Consider the following 21,272-nt stretch of genomic DNA (forward strand, 5'->3'; position numbering starts at 1 on the left):
ACCAAAATAAGACTATGGGTAAACATCTAAATTTTTGTAAGAAAAATTAAAAATTAAAAAAAACAACAAAGGAACCTCCTGTCTTCCGAGGCTCAGCTCTCTCCGTGAGCTGCTCCCATCGTTTGCTGGGTGTCAGAGGTGGCCCTCGGTGTGTCTGCTGTGTCCAGCAGGGTTTCAGCTCCGAGTCCCCAGGGTTGTTTTCCCACACAAAGAGGAGTGGGCTTGATCCTGGGTGGTTAGCTGGGTCCTGAGGCCTGGGGTGGAGTCCTGGCCAGTGGCTGGTCTTGGGCACAGGTGGGCCTCAACCAGGAGGGGTGATCCTGGGGTCTAGGACCCCACCCTCTGCTGGGGCCCAAGGGAGCCTCCGAGGTGGCCAGAGGTCCAACCACTTGGGGGCCTTGGGGCTGGAGCACCAGGTCAGAGCTGGGGGCACCTGTGGATTTAGGTGGATGCAAACCAACTCTGCTTCATCCCTTGCCAGCTGGGCACATGCAGAAGTGCTGCAGCTGGTCTGAGTCTACTCTCTCTTCCCCAAACAAGGCCGAGTGGGACTGGGGACGGTGCTTCCCCTCAGAGCCACACACGGGCCCCAAAAGGCTGGGCACTGGACAGACCACATCTGGCACTGCTGTAGGGCCGTGTCCACCTTCCCCAGCACCTGCTTGGTCAGAGATGGACCTGCAGGCGGGCTGACTGCCTGGTTCCGGTTTCCCAGGTGGGGGTCACCCCAGCCTGCAGACATCCCCATGGGGCTGTAACAGGTGCCCTCGGCCTGGCCACGGGAGCAGTACTGAGCAAGGCCGACCTCCGGCACTGCTGCGGCCAGTCTGCAGTGTTAGCATCTGGCCAAGGGGAGCAGCTTGTGTTTGGTGCAAAGCTGGAGGACGCCAGGGGAAAGCAGCAGCATCACAGTGGCTGAAAAGAAGCACTCAGTTCATCTCTTACCTAAATATTTAGATCTTTAATTTCTATTTTACTATCTTTTAAACATGATATTGGTATATAAGATTGTTAACAGATGATTTTAGTAAAGAAGTGGCATTTCGGGCTTCCCTGGTGGCGCAGTGGTTGCGAGTCCGCCTGCCGATGCAGGGGACACGGGTTCGTGCCCCGGTCCAGGAAGATCCCATATGCCGCGGAGCGGCTGGGCCCGTGAGCCATGGCCGCTGAGCGTGCGCGTCCGGAGCCTGTGCTCCGCAACGGGAGAGGCCACAGCAGTGAGAGGCCCGCGTACCGCTAAGAAAGAAAAAAAAAAAAAAAAAAAAAGAAAAAAAAAAGAAGTGGCATTTCATTCTTAAAAAGGAAGTGAAAGAACTCAGGAGTCCGAAGTGTGGGGTGAGTTGTTGGTTATGGTGCCATCACTGAGGCATTGCTGCCACCTGGTGACGGCAGACCTCAAGGGCAGGCTGTGTGAGTGCACAGCCCCAGTTCCCTGACTTCTGACTTCCTGAATCAGAAGACTGACGAATGCTGGGGGGTGGGGGTGGGGGTGTGACACTGTCATGGACACCACCTGCCTGAGCTGGCCTTTACAGTCAGATACTTTTCCAGATTTACTGTAGTGATTTTGCAAGGTGAGCTGGTAGCGCTTGGGGTGGACCCACATGCAGGGGCCAGCGCGGGCAGGCCTGGGCCTCGCAGGCCTTGAGGGTGTTGCACTGAGGACAGATGCACACATTGCAGACACGGGGCAGCTAGGAGTAGGGCCACCACACCCTTCAGAATCCAGCTTGGCCAGGGAGCTGGGGCAGGGTGGGCGGTCAAGGCTGTGGAGGGCTGCCCGGGCCCTTGTAGACGACCTTCTCCAGGCCATCCACCACCTGTGAGTACTCAAGGAACGAGCTGAAGTGCGTGCACTCGAAGCGGCTGTTCCCACGCACGTACTCCAGGAACTCTGGTGTCCCCGGACAGATGACGTTGTCGGCCAGCAACACTGTCCCCTTCCGCAGCAGGCCACACTCCTGCAGGGACAGACGGACGGTTGGAGGAGGTGAGGGTGGCCTAACCTTGGGTCAGCCCTGTACCAGCTCCTCACTGGCAGCAGCCACAGCAGGAAATGGCTGTGCTGGGCCGGGGTCTCCTTGCTCCTCCTGCATCCTCAGTACAGCAGGTGCTTACTAAGCACTAGCTGGAAGTGTGAGTGGAGGAGGTGACGGGGCCAGGATTGGGAAAGCCACAGTGGTGACTGAGGCCAGTGGGTCCCTTGGTCACCGGGTGCCAGGAACACGGGGCTCCTCCAGGTCAGATGCCTGGTGCCCAGTGTGTGGGCTGCTGTCAGCGGTCACTGGAGGTTCAATCCGCCCTGACCAGGGTGACTGTTGGGGGGCAGAGATGGGGCACACCTCCCCACCCACCCACAAGCCTGGCCCTTGGGTCCACTCTGAGGCACCCCATTTCCACCAGCGCCTGGGGCCTGGGCAGCTGGCCAGTGTTCCGGGCCTGGGCTCTGCAGAGGGAGGAGCGGCTGGACCTCCCGGGTCCCTCTGCAGTCTCTCTAAGCTGGGGGAGGAGATGCTTAGATTACATCAAAAATCAAAAGAGGAAATACCTCGAGAGGAAATGTTTGTCTGGGGGAGGGGGTGAAGGGACAGCCCAGTTGTTCTGTTGGTAGCTCAGAGTTTTCTTTACATGATCATTAAATAAAAGTGAGAAAAAAAAAAAGCAATCCCAAACACAGAAAGCAAAATCAAGCAAGGGCCCCAGGTGTGTCTTAAGTTGCCAGTTGCCAGCCGGACCACAGGGACAGACGGGCACCCCCTGGTGACTTAGGAATGCGAGGTCCACTGTGCAGCCCTCGAGTCTCCCTGGTGGTGGCTGCCTCCCTTCCGGCCCATGGGCTGAGGGGGAGGCCAAGGTCCCTCAGGCCAGAATGGAAAACACAGCTGTGAGATCAGTGAGGCTGGGACAACCCATGAGCCAGAATTTGAACAAAGTACCTCTATTGAATCATGGAGCATTTCTCTTAGAAAAAGAAAAGGAACTTCCCAGCAATCTTGATGAGAAAGGGCAGCCTGGGAACAGGCGCCCCCCCACCCCCGCCCTGCCCAGCCCCAGGAGGGCATCTCAGGTCTGGGCAGGAAACGCCCAAGGCGAGCTGGAGCTCGTTCTGAAGGACGCAGGTGGACAAGGTAGGCTCAACAAGTCAGGCGCTAAACCCACAGGTTACAGAGGAGGGATGCAAAAGCCGGGCCGCCCGCCTGGGGACAGAGCCCTGGAGAGTTCTGGCCAGAAGCCCACATCCGAGTAAGACTGTGTGCTGGCAGCAGGGAGGGAACGGCACTCAGAGGACCAGAGCCAGGTCCACTGTTCCCTGACCCTCCCTCCTTCCGCCCAGGGTGTGGGCTGGGCTGAGACTCTGGCCACTGTGTGGCTTCTGTCTGTCTCTGGCTCTGGGGGAAGCCAGCTGCCCTGCTGGGAGGACACCCAAGCAGCCTGTGGAGAGGCCCGAGCAATGGGGGACCGAGGTTGCCTCGAAGCAGGTCCTGGTCTGAACGGCCACCTTCCCTGCCAGCCCCTCACCCCAACCCAGGGGGAGCAGCCAGGAAGAGCCCAGCTGCAGGGCTTCAGAGTGCACGTTCCCAATTCACAACTTTTCTTCTTTTGAGATAATTACCAGCTTTGAACAAGTGGCACTGAGAAAACTATTAGTTTCCTAGTTACTAAGGGCAATATTTGCTGCTTTTCTATCAATGCAGGCCCCGTAATTATCACACACCCCAAAGCTGCTGAAACCTCCCCTCCCGGTGACGCAGGCCCAGCTGCTCAGTTGCCCAGATGTGCTCCCTGCAGCCGCCCCCGCTCTGGCTCGAGGGCCTCTGTGCCAGCCCCCCCACTGCCACCTGTTCTCAGCCAGCACAGGTCCCCGTGCAGCTCCTGGTCTGGGTCCCCTGCACCGCCACCCCTCCCCACTCCACACAGCCAACAGGATCTCTCCGGAAGACAGGTCTAGCCTGCCCTCACCTGCCTGAAGCCCTCCTCCGTGCCCTGCCTGTGTGGTCAAGCCCTCCACACACAGCCCTGGCCCACTGCCCCCATCCTGCCCAGTCCCAGACCATCCTGCACCCTCTCACACACCCCCAGCCAGGGCTGGTTCCTTCTCACCACGTCCAGGCACCAGGCCCACCACACCCACGCCAACACCACTGGTGCAAGGTCCTGCCTGGCCCCAGCTATGGCTCAAGCAGCCGTGCCCCCCACGCCCACAGTCCCCCTGTGCCGGGTGATGCCCGGCCTGTGGGGGAGCTGAGGTGGGCGAGCAGGGGACTGACAAGGGTCAGCCCCATGTGGCTGCCGGGCTGGAGGCCGTGGTGGGGCAGAGCGTCCCCAGCTGCTGTGTCCCCTTGACCGCCCGGGAGGGACAAGGTGGTGGTCATCAATATTGAGCTCCACTCACCTGGCTGCGAGGCAGCCCCCTGGCTACCATGTGGTGCCGGAGGAGCAGCTGGCACTGAGGCTGGACAGCCTGGGGGTGGGCACGGGGGGGGGGGGCCGGGGACGCAGGGGGCGTACAACAAGGAGTCTGGGGAGGAAGGTGGGCAGGAGACGCGTCTTTCCCTGGCCAGCACCTGCCACCCAGTCAGGAGAGCCACGTGGCCACTAGGCTGCCTCCCTCTTGCCTCCCCAGCCCAAGCCCTTGCAGCCCCAGGTGTTCACCCCTCCCAGCCACCCCGGCACAGGCTGCCCTGCAGGGATCCCCCTTCCTCCAGTCTCCACCCCACCCAGGGCCCCGCACTCCCCTCCATGTCCTAAATGCAGGCAGGCTGGCCCAAGCCCCCTGGGCCCCCAGGGCTGCCCTTGGCAGGGCCCATTCCGGCCAGGCGGGTGCAAGGCTCCTGTCAACTATGAATTGGCATTTTCCATTGGCACTTACCATCTACCTCTACAAGGATTAAATCATTTACTGCTGCAGCTGCTGACTGTCAACACCCCCTGAAAGGAGTTCAGGTAGAGAGCTAAAATAAGGCACTCTGTGCTCTGGGAAAAACTGGCAGAACAGGTCTTCAGATAGATATTTTCAGGAGAAGATTTTATGAGCCCAATTCTTGTATCTCCTTGTATCCAGAAAAACACTAAAATCCTTCATGGTGATGACTGCTCCTCGTGACTAGCAGAAACATTTGGCAAAAAAATATGCACTCGATTGCATGTACTCCCCCTTCACCAAAATCACATATATACTGACCTTCCCCCCCTACCTCTTTGGAACAGTTTCTCAGAGCTATCGGGGGTCCTGTCTCCCAGGCTGCAGCTCTCATGTAGCCCCAAATAAAACTTAACTTGCTACTCTCACATTGTCCAATTTTTTTTAAGTAGACACTCACCTCCAGGAGGAGCATGTCTGGCAGGTACCGGTCCTTCCAGTGATCGAGGAAGACCATGTCCACAGTGTCCACGTCATATTTCTTCTTCAGTTGGGGGATGATGTCCTCGGATGCCCCGACGACAACGGTCACCTGAAACAACAGACCCCCACCCGGACCCCTGAGAGTCCAAGTGGCTTCTGGGAGACAGGTTCCTGCTCTGCCCCTCCCTCTGGGGGCCTTGGGAGTCTCCTGCTCTGTGGACTGGGGCTGTGGGCCAGCTGGGTAAATGTGGCCTTGAGCCGCCGGGGTGTGGCCCAGGCCCTTCCTGCCCTCCTGGCCCCTGGAAACTGTGTCCACATCTGTCACCCTAGGAATGGTGCCGCACCCTGTCCTGCAGGCCTGCGAAGTCCACCATCTGCTGGGTGATGGCGGCGTAGTCAGGGTTGAGCTCAATGGTGAGCAGCCGGGCGCCGGGCAGCAGCAGGCGGGCCATTCGCACGGCCGAGTAGCCACAGTAGGCACCCAGCTCCAGCAGCACCGAGGGACGCTGCTCCCTCAACACGGCGTCCACGATCTGGCCTACGGAGGGGAGTGGGGTGAGCAGGCAGGGGGTGACCCACCCCAGTCCTGGCCCATCTCCTTCCTGACTGAGCAGCAGCCCCTCCCAGTGCCTGGCCCCTCAGGCCTCTGCTTTTGTACACGCTGCTTCCTCTCTTTTCCACCATTCCTCCCTGCCCCCAACTTGTCCTAACCCAGAGCTGCCCTCTGTGGAAGCCCCCAGACGTGACAGACGTGACAACCACTGTCCAGCCCCCACTCTGCCCCCAGGCTGCACTCCGAGCCTCCCTGGCTCCCTTGAGCTGGACACTGTCAGAAGGTCCAAGGGGGCTGGACAGTGGCTGTCATGTCTGTCCCCAGGGCCTGACTCCAGGGGGTGTAGTGTGGCACTTGCCTGTGCCCCAGGCTGGAGTCCAAAGGTCAGGAGGCAGCCCGGGGGGCTGGTGCCTGTGCCTGGCAGAGTCCAAGGGTCTCCATACACCGTCAGGCCCAGCCAGGACAGCCAAGGACCCACTACCCACCCTGTGCTGACACCTGGCTCTGCCTGACGGCCTGCGAGTGCAGGGCCCACGTGGAGACTCTGCTGTTGCCTCTGACTGGCGATGGCAAGGGGCCCCCTGAACAGCACCTCCTGGAGGGGGGGTTTATCAAATGTCCCACCCTCCCGTGGGGACAGTGACGTGGGCGTCGGGGCTCTGCACAGCCCCTGACCCTCACCTGTGCCGGTCGCACTGCCCACCTTTCTTGTCGCCCACGTTCATAGCCCACTCCTTCTGTGAGCAGTAGGCGTCGATGGCGTCCAGCACGCTCTGCGGGTCCCCGGCCACAGCGTGCTGCAGCACATGGTGCAGAATGCGCTGCTCCTTGCTGTTGCCCATGAGGAGGTTGCGGACGGGGTGCAGGACAAGCTCGTTCCAGCCAATGATGAACAGGCCCCAGAGTCGCAAGGCCTGCAGCAGCCACAGCAGCGCCAGCAACACCAGGCCAAGGGCGCCAGCTGCCAGCAGCAGGGGTGGGGCCTCCAGCATCTGTGATGGGGCAATGGGCGGGGCTCTACCCGGCGGGACTCCTGGGAGCACGTGGTCACCACGGTGTTAGTAACCTGCCCTCCTGGCTGACCCACGCTCTCAGTCTGGGGGTGCTGCCACTGCCACCCCCCCCCCGCCACCCCCCTGTGCTGATGGGGGTACAAGGTTCAAGAGGCCAGCCACATGCCTGGTGGCCAGCTCCAGGTGAGCACAGCCACAGCCCCGCCCACCTGCAAACCACTTCCTGCTGGGGCTGCGTCCCAGGGGTCGGGAGCGGGCGTGTCTGGCTTCCCCCAGCCCCGTGGCTTCCCAGACAGCCCTGACAAGGGACACAGCTGGCCTGAGGCTTGTTTACACAGCACAGGGGAAGCCAGCCTCACGCACAGCCCCCTTGGGCACTCACACTCGGGACAGTCCAGGAGCTTGTGTGGCCCTGTGAGTTTCCAGAGAAGGACACGGGAAGCCCCCAAGTCAGGCACACAGGGCACAGCCCATTGGCTCTTCCCGTAGGGGACGACCACACAGGGTCAGTCTGTCCCCTCTTCCCCTTTGAGGAGGAAGGCCACCCTGCCACCCACACCACAGTGGAAGCGAGACAGGCCTCCCCCTGGCAAGTGACCCTTTGGGCAGGTAGCTGGGGTCCCAGTCAGATGAGGGGCCCGGGGCCCCTGAGACACGGCAAGGCTGAGCTGGCACAGAGCAGAGACCTTAAAATGGAAAAGAATGAAAGACAGAGGAAGGTGGGAAGCTTCCATCGGGGCTTGCGGTCACGCAAGGGTCATGCACAGGAAGGGGCCACACAGGACCCCGCTCCCCGAGAAGCTCCCATTGGGAAAGGCACATGGGAAAGCGGGCAGGCCAAGGATCTTGGAGGGGAGACCCCTCGAGGACAGCTCAGGGCTTCAAACCCCAACGCCCTGGACCACGAGGAGGGGGCCTGGTGGGCAGAGCAGGGATGAATAGGGGAGCATGGACATCCAGATGTCTGAGTGGTCTCAGGCCACATGGCCTATTTACACCAGGTACAGTGAGCACGTGGTCAGCAGGTCAGAGTCTGCACACACAAAGACCCAGGTGGGGCCCACGCCCTGCTCTGCTCCCAGGCCACTGACCAGACCTGCCTCCTCAGACGGCTCTGCCCACCACGCCCCTCCTCTGAGCTCAGCAGCAAAGCAGATGGAATTTGTGCGGGGTTCTCCTGCCTTTAGGTAATTTAAGCAGGAACCATAACCTGAAGGTGACCAGAGTCCTGGCACGTGGGCTCCTCCCGGAGGCCGGCCTGGCCCTCAAGTGAGAGCAGAGAGGCAGTGAGACATAGCCTGGAGCGTCCCCCAGTCCGGACACCAGGGACAGCCTCCCTGGTTTCCCTGGTCCTGGCACTGCCCTGCAGGCTAAGGAGGCACATGCCCCATGGGGCAGGACGCACCACCACCCAGGAGGCAGGTGGGGGAATCACAGGGGTGGCGCCGTGGGTTAAGGCACAGCGCTTTCTTCCAGGGACAGGTGACAGGACTCAACAAGGAGGGGCCGAGTGGCCTGAAGTGACCAGAACTGCTCACTGTGCTCCTTTCTGCGGGCTTAGGAGCCCCTAACCACACCTGTGTTGCTTTATGTATCATGACTATCTTCACTAGCGGTGGTGAGATGTTGGATCATTTTGATTTATTCTCTGGGTTGATGAAAAAAACTAATAAATGTTACACATAAATATCAAAAATAAGAAAGAATATTCCGGGGACTTCTCTGGTGGCTCAGTGGCTAAGAATCTGCCTGCCAATGCAGGGGACATGCGGGGAAGATCCCACATGCCGCGGAGCAACTAAGCCCGTGCACCACAACTACTGAGCCTGTGCTCTAGAGCCCGCAAGCCACAACTACTGAGCCCATGTGCCACAGCTACTGAACCCCACGTGCCTAGAGCCCGTGCTCCGCAACAAGAGAAGCCACCGCAATGAGAAGCCCATGCCCAGCAACAAAGACCCAACGGGGCCAAAAATAAATAAATTTATTTAAAAAAATAAAAAGAATAAAGCCACTGAAGGAAGCCACACTTGGAGGAAGCGCTTCAGGGCCGTGGAGAACCCTCTGTGGGGAAACAAAACATGGAGGGCTCCTCTTGTTTCAGGTCTTCGTACCCAAGTGTCTTCTGCTCTGCCCTTCCAAAGAGCCACGGTGAGGTCACTCGGTATACCCAGCAGTGGCCTTGGGACCCTAGGATCCCAACACCCTGCTTGGCTCTGGGCCCAGGGTGGGAGATAAAGAGCCCCAGTTACCCTGAGAGGAGGACAAAGGGGCCGTTGGCCAGAAGGTAAGAGCCAATGACCGAGGGGCACCCTCAAGCCCTCTGTTTCTGTGTGTCCTAAACACGCATGATGGAAGGTTTTAAGGGGCTTGCAAAGTGCACTTTCCAAACATGGTTCCCGACCGCAGTGAGGGGAAGGGGCAAAGCTGTGCAGGATGCTGTATCCTGTTCCTGGTGGCTCTCGCCTCAGGACAGGGGCAGTCCTGGGAGAGGCTGCCATGGAGATCCGGTTTTGCTGAGGAGGCAGGACCTTCATGAGGCCTCCACAGGTGACACATTTAGCATCATGATAGCGAGAGGGAAGTTGAGGGAGACACAGATAAATGAAAAGACATCCCATGTCCATGGACTGGAGACTTGACATTGTCAGGATGTAAACAGTGCCCAGCGTGACCCTCAGATACAATGCCACTCTCACCAAAAAAGTCCAATAGCATTTTTGCAGAAATAGAAAAATCCATCCTAAAAGTCATATGGAATCTCAAGGGACCTACAATAGCCAAAACAATCTTGGAAGAGAACAAAGTTGGAGAACTCACACTTCCTAATTTCAAAACTTACTGCAAAGCTATAGTAATTAACACACTGTGGTACAGACACATAGAACAAACAGACAGAACTGAGAGGCGGGAAACAAACCTTCACGTCTATGATCAAATGATTGTTTTACAAGGTGCCAAGACCACTCCATAGGACATGGTTCTGGGACAACTAGAGTTCCACCTGTGAAAGAATGAACTTGGACCCTTACCTCACACCATATACAAAACTAACTCAAAATGCATCCAAAACCTAATTTTAAGAGATAAAACCATAAAACTTGTAGAAGAAAACGTAGGAGTAAATCTTCATGACCTTGAATTTGGCAATGGATTCTTTGATATGACACCAAAACCACAGGCAACAAAAGAAAAACAGATAGACTTTCATTAAAATTAAGAACTTTGTGCATCAAAGGACACTATCTAGAGAGCAAAGGACAACCCAGGGGATGGGAGAAAATATTTGCAAACCACATATCTGATGAGGGTTTAAAATGCTGAATATATATAAGAATTCCTACAACTCAAAGACAACAGCCCAGTTAGAAAATGGGCAAAGGACATGAATAGACATTTCTCTAAAAAAGATACACCAACAACCAATAAGCACACAAAAAGGTGCCCAACATCACTAGTCACTAAGGAAATGTAGATCAAAGCCACAAGGTACAACTTCACACCAATTAGGATGACTTCCCCCAAAAAAGGGAACATAATGAGTGTTGGCGGGGATGTGGAGAAATCGGAAACTCGTGCACGGCTGATGGGAACGTAAGGCGGAGCAGCTGCTGTGGAAAAAAGCTGGTGGTTCCTAAAAATGTTAAATATAGAGTCACATATGACCCAGCAATTCCACTTCTGGGAGTGGACCCAAGAGAAGTAAGAGCAGGGACTTGAACCTGCACTTGTCCACCCACGTTCTGAGCAGTGTGAGTCACAGCAGCCGAGGGACGAACGAATGGAAACGGACGAACGGACAAAGTGTGGTCTATCTGCACACTGGGGCATCACTTGGCTATTAAGATGAATGCAGTCCTGATTCATATCCCACAAGGAAGGAAGTACTGACACCCTGCTACATCACGGATGGACCTAGAGGACATTATGCTCAGTGATATAAGCCAGACACAAGAGGATAAATACTGAATGTTTCCACTCATATGAAATACCTACAAGAAGCAAATCCACAGAGACAGAAAGCAGAACAGAAGTTGCCAGGGGCTGGGGAGGAGGAGGGTAATTACTGCTGAATGGGGACAGAGCTTCTGCCTGGGATGATGAGAAAGTGCTGAAAATAGCGGCAATGGTTACACAACTATGTGAATGCACTTAATGCCACCGAACTGTATGCTTAGAAATGGTTAAAATGGTAAATTTTAACTTATGTATGTTTTACTACAGTAAAAACAGTGGAAAACCAAGAAAACAAGCCACCTTGTTTCTGGTCCTCCCTATTCCAAAAAGAAAAAGGGACACACCACTCCTCACTAGGAAGCAGGATCCAGAAAAACCAGCCCAGCTCCCAGTCTCTCTGTCCTCTGGCCACCTGCCCCCTGAGACTGGGTGCCTGGCGGCAGCCTGCTGCCCACCCACAGTGCACACTCACCCGCTTCTGGGAGGAGGGGAAGGCCTTCTTGTCCTGAGCTTCCTCCGACACCTCCAGTGTATGTACATACCCTGCATCCATCTCCCCAGAGACAGCACGTGGACCTGGGTGAGGGGCAGGCCCTCTCTCCCAAAACCACTACAGCAACAGCCCACCCCGCAAACCTTCCTTATTATAAGCCCCTTATTTTTATGGCTGCATTGGGTCTTTATTGCTGCTCACGGGCTTTCTCTAGTTGCGGCAAGCAGAGGCTACCCTTTGTTGCGGTGTGCAGGCTTCTCATTGGGTGGCTTCTCTTGTTGCGGGGCCCGGGCTCTAGGCACACGGGCTTCAGTAGTTGTGGCTCGCGGGCTCTAGAGCGCAGGCTCAGTAGTTATGGCGCACAGGCTTAGTTGCTCCGCGGCATGTGGGATCTTCCTGGACCAGGGCTCGAACCCATGTCCCCTGCACTGGCAGGCAGCTTCTTAACCACTGCGCCACCAGGGAAGTCCCAAGCCCGTTATTAAGTGTTCTCCCTGCAACCCCCAAACCTCGCCCTCCCTCATCTCCTATCACCACTTATCCTCCTGGAGATAATCCCCCTAAGGGCCCAATGCAGACACTGGCCAGGGCCCTGGCCCCCCTCAGACCCAGGTGGGGACCGGCATTCTGGGCACGGACAACCAGAGCCATGGGATCTTCAGTCCCGGGGTTCCAAGGCTTGTCTGAAAGGTCCATCAAGACACTGGGAATGCCTCTGGCCCCTCTGCAAAGAGCTGAATGTGCTGTGGCACCCGGGTGGCCCTCCCCCTGTCTGGAGAGCAGCAGACGCCTGGGCCTCAGCCACACTCGTGGGGAAGCCGGGGGGGGGGGCATATGGCACTTGTGTGGGGCCTCCAGGAGCCACACAGGCCCGGCCAGCCTCCCGGAGAAAGGGCTTGAGAGGCGCAGCGTCCCCAGAAGGCAGGCCTCAGAGCACAGGCAACAGTTGGGGACAAAAGGGTGGGTTGGCCAGGGTCCTTGTGAAGGGGGTCCAGGGGCTGGCTGCCCAAGCTGGGGGTCTGTCGGGGACACGCAAAGCTGTGCGCTCAGGCACTGCCCGTGTACACCCCGTGGGACGCGGAGGCCCAGGGACCACAGGCTCATCTCCCTTCCTTGTGATTCTGGCTCCAGACATGTCCGCAGACCACAGTGAGGACAGGTGCTGCCCCTGAAGCAGGGGGCAGGGGAAGGCCAGGGCACCTCCTGGGCTGGAGTCCCTCCTGGCCCTTGGGGGCCACTCTGCTCCTCCCTGGGGACTCCCTGCAGCCCCGCTGACGGAGCAGCACTCGGGCTGCCTCTGCCCACTTCCTCCTGGTCAACACAGCATCCTTGCTAAGGATAAGGTGGTCTGAGTGGCTCCCCTTTGCACTCCCTCCTCCCCCAGCCCCTGCCTCCTCTGCTCTCTGTCCCTTCCCAGCATTTTCCCTCCCCCAGCCCCTAAAATCCCCCAGTCCCTGAAACCTTGGGCCCTGCCCCACTGGGGGCTCTCAAGGGACTCAGGGACCCCGGAAAGCAATCACCTGAGGCTGAAAAGGAAAAAAAAGTGAATTGGAAACATTTAGTCTACGCCTCCCTACGTATATATCAGTGAAGAAAAAGTCTTAAAGGTGTCCCCACAGATGCTGGTGGGAAGCTTTAAGGCCTCATATGGAACAGGTAATTAGCCTGCCCCACCTGCCACAACATGATTCGGATAAAAATATAAAACGAAGCAAAGACAAGGTCCAACTCTTATATAAACTAGTGAGTTTTATATAATTGTATTTATGCCTGACGCATAGCTAAAATTTTTTTTAAAGAAAACCATCTCTGTTTGCATCTGTCTGTATGTTTATGTAAGATTGTATGTTTTTATATATATATATGATATTTCCCTACCTCCAGATGGTATTACCAAATCATGTTATAAAATTCCTTAAAGGAGTTCTATCCTAATTGGCTTCGAGAGGAACAAGCACTTACATAAATTAAATCTTCCTAAAACTCCCGAAATATAAGAACCAACTCAACTGTTTTACCCGTAATTTGGTAAATCTTTGCTAAATAAAGTTCCCGTAATTTGTTAAATCTTTGCTAAATAAAACTAGTTTAATATTGTTCATTTCATAAAACAGGTGTATCTTTAGAGTTGTCAACATTAAACATAGTGCAAATATACATTTTTATTCTACTTGGTTTACTGGTCAAATAGCTAATATTTTATCCACTGGACATTTAAGATTTTACACATAAGTTTGATTTTAATCAAATCTAGTCACTATTCTGACAAACTTTATTTCAATAATAATTGTGTTTTATAATGTGTCTGCCTAAAAACAGTTTCCAAAATCTTTTTGGTAACTTGCAACCTTAGAGTTATGCCAAGTTAAGTTAAATAACAGATATTCATTGAATATCTAAATAATTTCTAAATAAGATAAAGTGTTGAGGATTTCCCTGGTGGCGCAGTGGTTAAGAATCCGCCTGCCAATGCAGGGGACATGGGTTCAAACCCTGGTCCAGGAAGATCTCACATGCCGCGCAGCAACTAAGCCCGTGCACGGCAACTACTGAAGCCTGCGCGCCTAGAGCCTGTGCTCAGCAACAAGGGAAGCCACCGCAACGAGAAGCCCACGCACCACAGAGAAGAGTCGCCCCCACTCGCCACAACTAGAGAAAGTCTGCACACAGCAACAAAGACCCAACACAGCCAAAAATAATTAATCAATCAATTAATTAATTAAAAAAGATAAAGTGCTGAAACATTCATTATTAGGCATAAGTTTATATACTTTTGGCTTCTCATGTTTATATGATACAGAGAAGCTAAAGACATTTGGGTGTGTTAATAAACATATTCTTGCCACAGTTAAACAATTTGTACTGTCAAAAGCATCTACGTCCAGATTACGAGATGTTATATTCATAAAATTTGCTAATCTGCTATAGAATACTGGGATATGACAGACAATTTGCAATTGCCTACTTCCTAGTTTTCTCTGTAAAATAAAGGTTGCTAATGGTTAAAAATTATAATCAATGTGTGAGAATAAAACTACTACTAGATACAAAGCAAAGGGAAACAACTTGGTACACAAAGTTGGAAAATAGGATATGTTCTTATGTGAAAAGTATGCAGAGAATGTAGGATGTGTTTTTGTTAGGGAAGGAGAGTCATTTTGTCCTCAAGTAAAATAAAAAAGAGGGAAACAAACCTGAATGGACATAGAAAGTGGTGGAAGCTTTGTGGAAAAGGAATTTTGTGTTGTGAGGTTACAGCTGGCTAAGGTTAAATGGATTTGTATACGAAGTTTTCTTAAATGAGCTTTACCATCAATAGCATACTGATACAAAACTAGAGCTTGGTTTCCTCTCTGTTAAAATGAGATTTCTTGGATTATTGGTCTGCTTTTAATAAGAGATTGTAAAAGGTTTCTCTCTACCTTTTGAATAATCTTCCTAGGAAAAAAATCTGTGTCTTAAAATAATTCCCTGTACCCCTAGTTGCCACTCGGGAGAACTGAGTGTCCCCCCTGGTCAAAAACCCAGGTCTGCAGTCCTGTTTCCTCCTGTTCCTACTTGTGAGCTCCCGTATTGTCACTTGGTTAAGGAGATAACTGAGTCTTGTTCTGCCATGAGCTGGGATCCTATTTAATCAAGTGTTCAAACCTTCTGACATTTGGGACAACTCTGTCTTCCCCAAATCAATCCTAAATGAAGTCTGGATCTCAAAATGGCTTTGGGATTTCCCAGAGGGTCCTTGGAAAATCTCAGTGGTTTGTACTTTTACCTTGTAAAAGAAGGGATGTTAAAAATAATTAGGTCTGTCTGTTATGGTAAACTGCATGGGAAGCACTGTCAAATAGAAGTGAATCTTAACTTTCCATATGTTATATTTGTACAGGTAAACGCTATTAATATAAATATTTTAGAAATTTTCCTTGTTTTCCATATGTTCTGGTATAATGTTATCACTCATAATTATAGTTAATATTTAAAATGGTGTGTATGTTACAGAAACACCCAAATTTCCTTGTCAATTGTGTTTTTATGATGATCTCTCATCAGTTGTTTTTTTTTTTAGTTTTTAGTTTTGGGTGTGTTGGGTCTTTGTTGCTGTGCATGAGTTTTCTCTGGTTGCGGTGAGCGGGGGCTACTCTTTGCTGCAGTGCACGGGCTTCTCATTGCAGTGGCTTCTCTTGTTGCGAAGCACAGGCTCAAGGCATGCGGGCTTCAGTAGTTGTGGCATGCGGGCTCAGTAGTTGTGGCACGCAAGCCCTAGAACGCAGGCTCAGTAGTTGTGGCACACGGGCTTAGCTGCTCCATGGCATGTGAGATCTTCCTGGACCAGGGCTCGAACCCATGTCCCCTGCACTGGCAGCCGGATTCTTACTGCACCACCAGGGGAAGCCCCTCTCATCAGTTCTTTAACCACAGCCATTTTAAGTCTTTTGTCAGCTGCAGGTAACTTTGTTTCACTCTGATGTTTCTCCAAAGCATTTGTAATCAGCTACAGGCCAGGGGGCTTCATCCTCAACAAAAAGGGCCTGCCTCAGAGACCTGCGGAAGGACTGGGCAGGGACCTCGGGCAGCGCCATCCCTCTGGACTAAGGATCAGAACCCAGAACCCAGAACTCTAGTGGAGAAACCCATGGGCCCAGGAACTGCTCTCCCAAGATCAAGCAGAACGAAAACTAACTACATGACACAATGTTCATTGCAGCTCTATTTACAATAGCCAGGACATGGAAGCAACCTAAGTGCCATGGACAGATGAATGGATAAAGAAGATGTGGCACATATATACAATGGAATATTACTCAGCCATAAAAAGAAACGAAATTGAGTTATTTGTAGTGAGGTGGATGGACCTAGAGTCTGTCATACAGAGTGAAGTCAGAAAGAGAAAAACAAATACTGTATGCTAACACATATATATGGAATCTAAAAAAATAAAAAAATGGTTCTGAAGAACCTAGGGGCAGGACAGGAATAAAGACACAGACGTAGAGAATGGACTTGAGGACACGGGGAGTGGGAAGGGTAAGCTGGGACGAAGTGAGAGGGTAGCATGGACATATATACCCTACCAAATGTAAAATAGATAGCTAGTGGGAAGCAGCCACATAGCACAGGGAGATCAGCTCGGTGCTCTGTGACCACCTAGAGGGGTGGGATAGAGAGGGTGGGAGGGAAATGCAAGAGGGAGGAGGTACGGGGATGTACGTATATGTATGACTGATTCACTTTGTTATAAAGCAGAAACTAACACACCATTGTGAAGCAGTTATACTCCATTAAAGATGTTAAAAAAAAAAACTACATGAGACTAAGTAAACTGACAAAGCATGATTATAATTTTTATGGCTTCTGTTTAGAATACTGTAGGCTCTTTTCTTTTTTAAGAGTTATTTATTTTTTAAATTATTATTAATTTGGTTGTGCCAGGTCCTAGTTGTGGCAGGCCAGCTCCTTAGTTGCAGCTCGAGGGATCCTTAGTTGCAGCTCACTGGCTCCTTAGTTGTGGCATGAGAACTCTTAGTTGCAGCATGCATGTGGGATCTAGTTCCCTGACCAGGGACTGAACGCGGGCCCCCTGCATTGGGAGTGCTGAGTCTTATTCACTGCACCACCAGGGAAGTCCCTTGTTGGCTTTTTAATGTCCCATTTTCTGGATATTAGAGAAAAAAAAAAAAACTTTCCCTTTTCTCTTAAGCTGTCTATGACTCATAACAATCTAGTAAGTTATACTTCTGTAAACAAAATTGAAGCATTTGTTTTTCTCTGCACCTGATCCTTCCAAAAATCAGAAACTATTATTGGGTATCCTTATTTTCATGGCAATATAGTTATTTGCATAGGTTTAATAAGACTGTCTTCTTTGTGATAGGACATAACTGAAAACATTGGTTGTATTACCAAGGAATGTCATGTTTGAAAATGACACATGGATTCAGCTATGACCAGACGGTTCTAAGGAACTGCAGTCACTTTATGGAACCAAGGCTTAAAAAGCCCTCTGGGAAAACCCAGCCTGGTGCTGGGCATCCAGGGTCCCCAGTCTCCCAGGGAGCAAGGAAGGTCGCCTCCTACAGGCCTAGGAACCCTGGGATATTGGGGGAACCTTGAGCAGAGAGGAGTTCACTCGAGTCTACAGGTGAATTCTACTGGCACTTTCTTGACTTCCTAGTCTTGGAAGCTTTTAAATGTCCAATCTGAGATTCCCTGCAAAAAATTCCACGAGGCAAACTTTAAAAGGGCTGTGTGTCAACCATTATTCTTGCTGCACTTACATAAAGAATCAGCCCAAATCTAGTGAGACCGGAGCTATTTTGTAAACAAGAATAATCTTACTTTATCTTTGATCAAAAATGGAAGTGACTACAGACAGAAATTTTGTCTCAGTGGAGAAAATAATACACCTTGTGGGTCATCAGAGTCCAGTCCTGTCTGTTGCCTTTGAGGTTTTATTATCCACCTGTTCGCTGGACTGCACTGCCAACTTACACATTTGTCAGCATTCAACAGATCCCCAGGCCTTTCCATTTCCTTCAATATCTGATACACCTCTCCAAATATAAATTTTTCCCATTTTCCTCCCTCTCTCCTGGTGTGACTGCCCAGACCCATCCTGGTACTCAGGTGTCGTGTAGCTGCTCTTTTCCTCCAGGGTCTGAAAAAGCCCTGGAAGCTGAAGGGAGATAAGGTGGCAAGAACTTCAGAGAACCGGTCACCACTGCCCATCACATGTGGGCCACTGTGTGAGCCCACTGGGATGCCCACGTCTCCCGGGCTCTGCTGCGGATGGAAGTAGCCTTGCCTGCGACTCTGAGGTCTCCACGTCACCACAAACATTCACAGGCAAACCAGGAAATCTAGTGGACTGCCACCGCAGCCTCACTCCACCACCTAGAGACTTGAGAGCTCAATGTCTAAAATCTTCTCAACTGGCCGGCCTCAGGACTCAAAACCCAGGTTTATTGTTGGCTCCGACCATTCACTAAGGAGACGCTCCCTGACAGAACCCAGCCAGGCCCCTCTGAGCCCTCTTCTCCAAGAGTCCTCTTGTAAAGACTGGTACAAACACTGACTGCGTTTCACAGCTAGAGGACACTTCCCTACAATGCCCTGGCCCCCCACGGTGCCCACCTGACAAGCTCATTGCTTCTAGCAACACCGCCCAGCTTCTGCAGGAGGGCAGGAGTCCAAATCCAGTTGGCAAGCTCAGGTGGGAATCACATGGACCCACTCCTCTTAGCACTTTTTGTATTTTCCACCCCCTGAGTCTCGAGCCCCGATGCCCCCCCACCCACACTTAAAAGGCCCAGTTGCCTCTGAGCAAGTTTGGAGGGTGCTGGGGTCTTTCCCCAACTGTGCCATTACCAATGTCCTCTGTGTTTATCTGACCCACTCTCCTGGCAAGCCCCTCGGACCCCTCCAGTAGTGGAGGCAGCAGCGTGCAGGAATCCCACTGTTCAAAACTCAAAGGTTGGTCTGGGGCAGGTCCGGGCCCAGGCTTCCCCTTCCTGGTAGGGCCACCATTCCCACAAAAGGTAAGGCCCCAGGGCACCCCGGGGCCTGCCAGAGCTGCCAGTTGGCTGAGCCCCTCGCCCAGGCCCCCACAGTTCTCCCTCTCCGAGGACCCAAGGACAGTCAGACCCTGACTCTGCAACCCACTCCCATGGCCAAGCCCTCCCAGAAACCACCACGCCTGGGGTCGGGGTCTCCAAGCCCTGTGGTGGCCTCTGTGCCCAAGTGGACTTTCTCTCTGCAGCACGACTCCCCCTTCCTCCACCAGCCTGGTGCCACCGCCCCCACCCATGTCAGGAGACCCCACCGCTTGTCCAGAGAGCCCCTCACCCCAGGTCCTGGGACCCCCCCCAACACCCCACTTAAGGTCTAGAGACTCCACCTCATGTCCGGAGACCCACTCCAGATCCGGGGACCTCGCCACCCTAGGTCCCGGGACCCCACCCCAGGTTGAAGTCCCCCTCCATATCCGGAGACCCCGCCCCAGATCCGGGGACCCGCCCCCCCATTTAGGGTCCGGAGACCCCCACCTCACCTCCGGAGACCCACCCCATGTCCAGGGACATTCCCCGCCCAGGTCGGAGCCCCCACCCCCAGGGGGATACCTCCACCCGGATCCGCCCCCCATTCGAGGCTCCTCGCCCCGGGTCGGAGCCCCTCTCCCCGTCCGGACCCCGCCGCCGGGTGGGCCCCTGGCCGCGCACACCAACCTCTCGCGTCTCCGTCGGTCGTCGGCGCAGGCAGCGCGGCGGGCAGCCCGACACGGCCGAGGCCCCAGGCGGCGGCGGCGGCGGCTATGGCGGCGCTGCTGGGACCTGTCGGGCGCTTCCGGTGGCGTGTGCGGGCGGTGCCGGGCGGAGCGCGGGGCGCGGCAGGTCTGCGGGGCGCGGGCTGGCGGGCGCGGGATTGGGGTCCGCGCGAGGAGGCGAGACGGGGGCCGGAGGGGTCCGCGCCGGCGCCCTTACCCGCTGGGAACAGCGCGGGGAGAGTGGCCGCCACCCGATCCCCCGGCCCAGCATTACCTGTGGTCCCGACGGTGGCTCATCTCCCGAGGTCACCAGGTTTCGCGCCCTGCGCACCCCACTAGCCAGACCTCCCACCTCCTCCCCAAGGCCCCGTGGGCGCACACAGCAGGTGCTCAATAGATGCACGTGCAGGGAATCAAGGAGGGGACGCTGAGTCCGGCGGTCTGCGCTCTGGGTGCCATGGGGGAGCGGAGCACACTGCTGGTCCTCCTGGAGCCACCAAGGGTCATGGACCAAACCAGACAGCAATCCGATGACCGCAAGTGCTGGGCCTGCTAGGGTCCTGAGCACCGGCTGGGCACACAGGGCGTGTGTGGGGTGGGGTGGGGTGGTGGTTCCCGGTTGGGGGGCTCCCCCAGAGCTGGCCACAGTGCCACCATATCTGCCACCATAGTGTGGCCGGTCCCACGCATGACAACATGCTCCCCACCACATCCCTGCAGGGACCATCCCCCAGACCCTACCCCTGGACTGCCCCACAGGGAATGAGTGCTGAGGTGCTGGAGCAGGGACAGGGGGAGGGCTCCTTCACGGATAGGGTGCTGTGGGAGGAATATTGGCAGCCCTGGCCAGCTGTGTGCCACCCTGGCCTTGGGGAGCAGGGCTAGGTAGCCCTGCGGAGTCTGGGGAGGCGGTCACCAGCTCCTGAGGTGGGGACGGAGGGCTGCTCTTGGTGGCTTTGCTGGCCCCTGGGCCCCCCCTTGCTGCACGTGTCAGGCAGGACCTTCACGATTAAAGCCCTCAGCCCTCATGCTGCAGCTGCTGTGACAGCCCAGACCATGCAGGCTGGCAGGAGGCCATGCACCCAGAGTTCTGCCCCCACGCTCAAGGGCAGAAGGGGGACCCCCAGGGCCAGGGTGAGGAGGAGCCAGTAGGGCCTGGGGACGGTGCCAACACCTAGTCAGCAGGGTCTGATTTTGAGCCTCAGCCTCCACTTCAGCCCCGGAGCTCCTGATAGGAACATGCCTGCCCCATCCAGGCAGGGGGGTGGCAGAAGTGGCCCCTGAACAGGAGCCAGAGTGACCATGATGCTGGTGTCACCTGCCCCCGAACCCCTGCTGCCAGCAGAGAGCGAGCAGGGGGGACAGCTATGCGGACGCTCCCCCAGGTGGCTCCCGAGGTGGCCAGCGGCCTGTGGGTTCACGGGGGCCTCCACCTCCCCAGAATGCTGTGCCCGAGGCCTCGCCGTCCTGGCGGGGCTCCGCTCTTTTCAGGCCCTGTACCAGCCACTGAGTTCAGGAAGGAGCAGAAAATCAGAAGAGGGTGGGCTCAGGACACAGGGGCAGACACACCTTCCCGGCTGAGCCCCTGCATGCGGGGAAGGGAGCCAGGCTGTGAGGTGCCCCAGGGTACCCCATAGAGTGCACGGGTGCGTCCC

General features: G+C 54.6%; 2 protein-coding genes across 4 annotated transcripts in view; one reads left to right on the forward strand and one right to left on the reverse strand.

The window, feature by feature from the left end:
• Positions 1-1,280: 1,280 nt before the first annotated feature.
• COMT (catechol-O-methyltransferase) lies at positions 1,281-19,658 on the reverse strand. Of its 2 annotated transcripts, none has more exons than XM_082853799.1 (5): positions 19,580-19,658; positions 6,601-6,930; positions 5,689-5,882; positions 5,322-5,453; positions 1,281-1,961 (listed from the first exon to the last, which is right to left on the reverse strand). In XM_082853799.1, exons 2-5 carry the CDS (start codon positions 6,887-6,889, stop codon positions 1,761-1,763), a joined length of 816 nt encoding a protein of 271 aa, XP_082709925.1. In that variant the 5' UTR covers positions 6,890-6,930; positions 19,580-19,658; the 3' UTR covers positions 1,281-1,760. The 2 variants fall into 2 exon arrangements, with proteins under 2 accessions (XP_082709925.1, XP_082709926.1); XM_082853800.1 differs by having other exon boundaries at positions 6,601-6,889; positions 19,580-19,649.
• TXNRD2 (thioredoxin reductase 2) overlaps positions 19,594-21,272 on the forward strand; it is a 34,473-nt gene continuing 32,794 nt past the window's right edge. For both annotated transcript variants that reach the window (XM_082853797.1, XM_082853798.1), the window contains exon 1: positions 19,594-19,744. In XM_082853797.1, the coding sequence (XP_082709923.1) occupies positions 19,666-19,744 (79 nt within the window). In that variant the 5' untranslated portion in view covers positions 19,594-19,665. The remainder of the gene's footprint in view (positions 19,745-21,272) is intronic.

Source organism: Leucopleurus acutus, assembly GCF_964270905.1.
Source record: "Leucopleurus acutus genome assembly, chromosome: 13".
Lineage (NCBI taxonomy): Eukaryota > Metazoa > Chordata > Mammalia > Artiodactyla > Delphinidae > Leucopleurus > Leucopleurus acutus.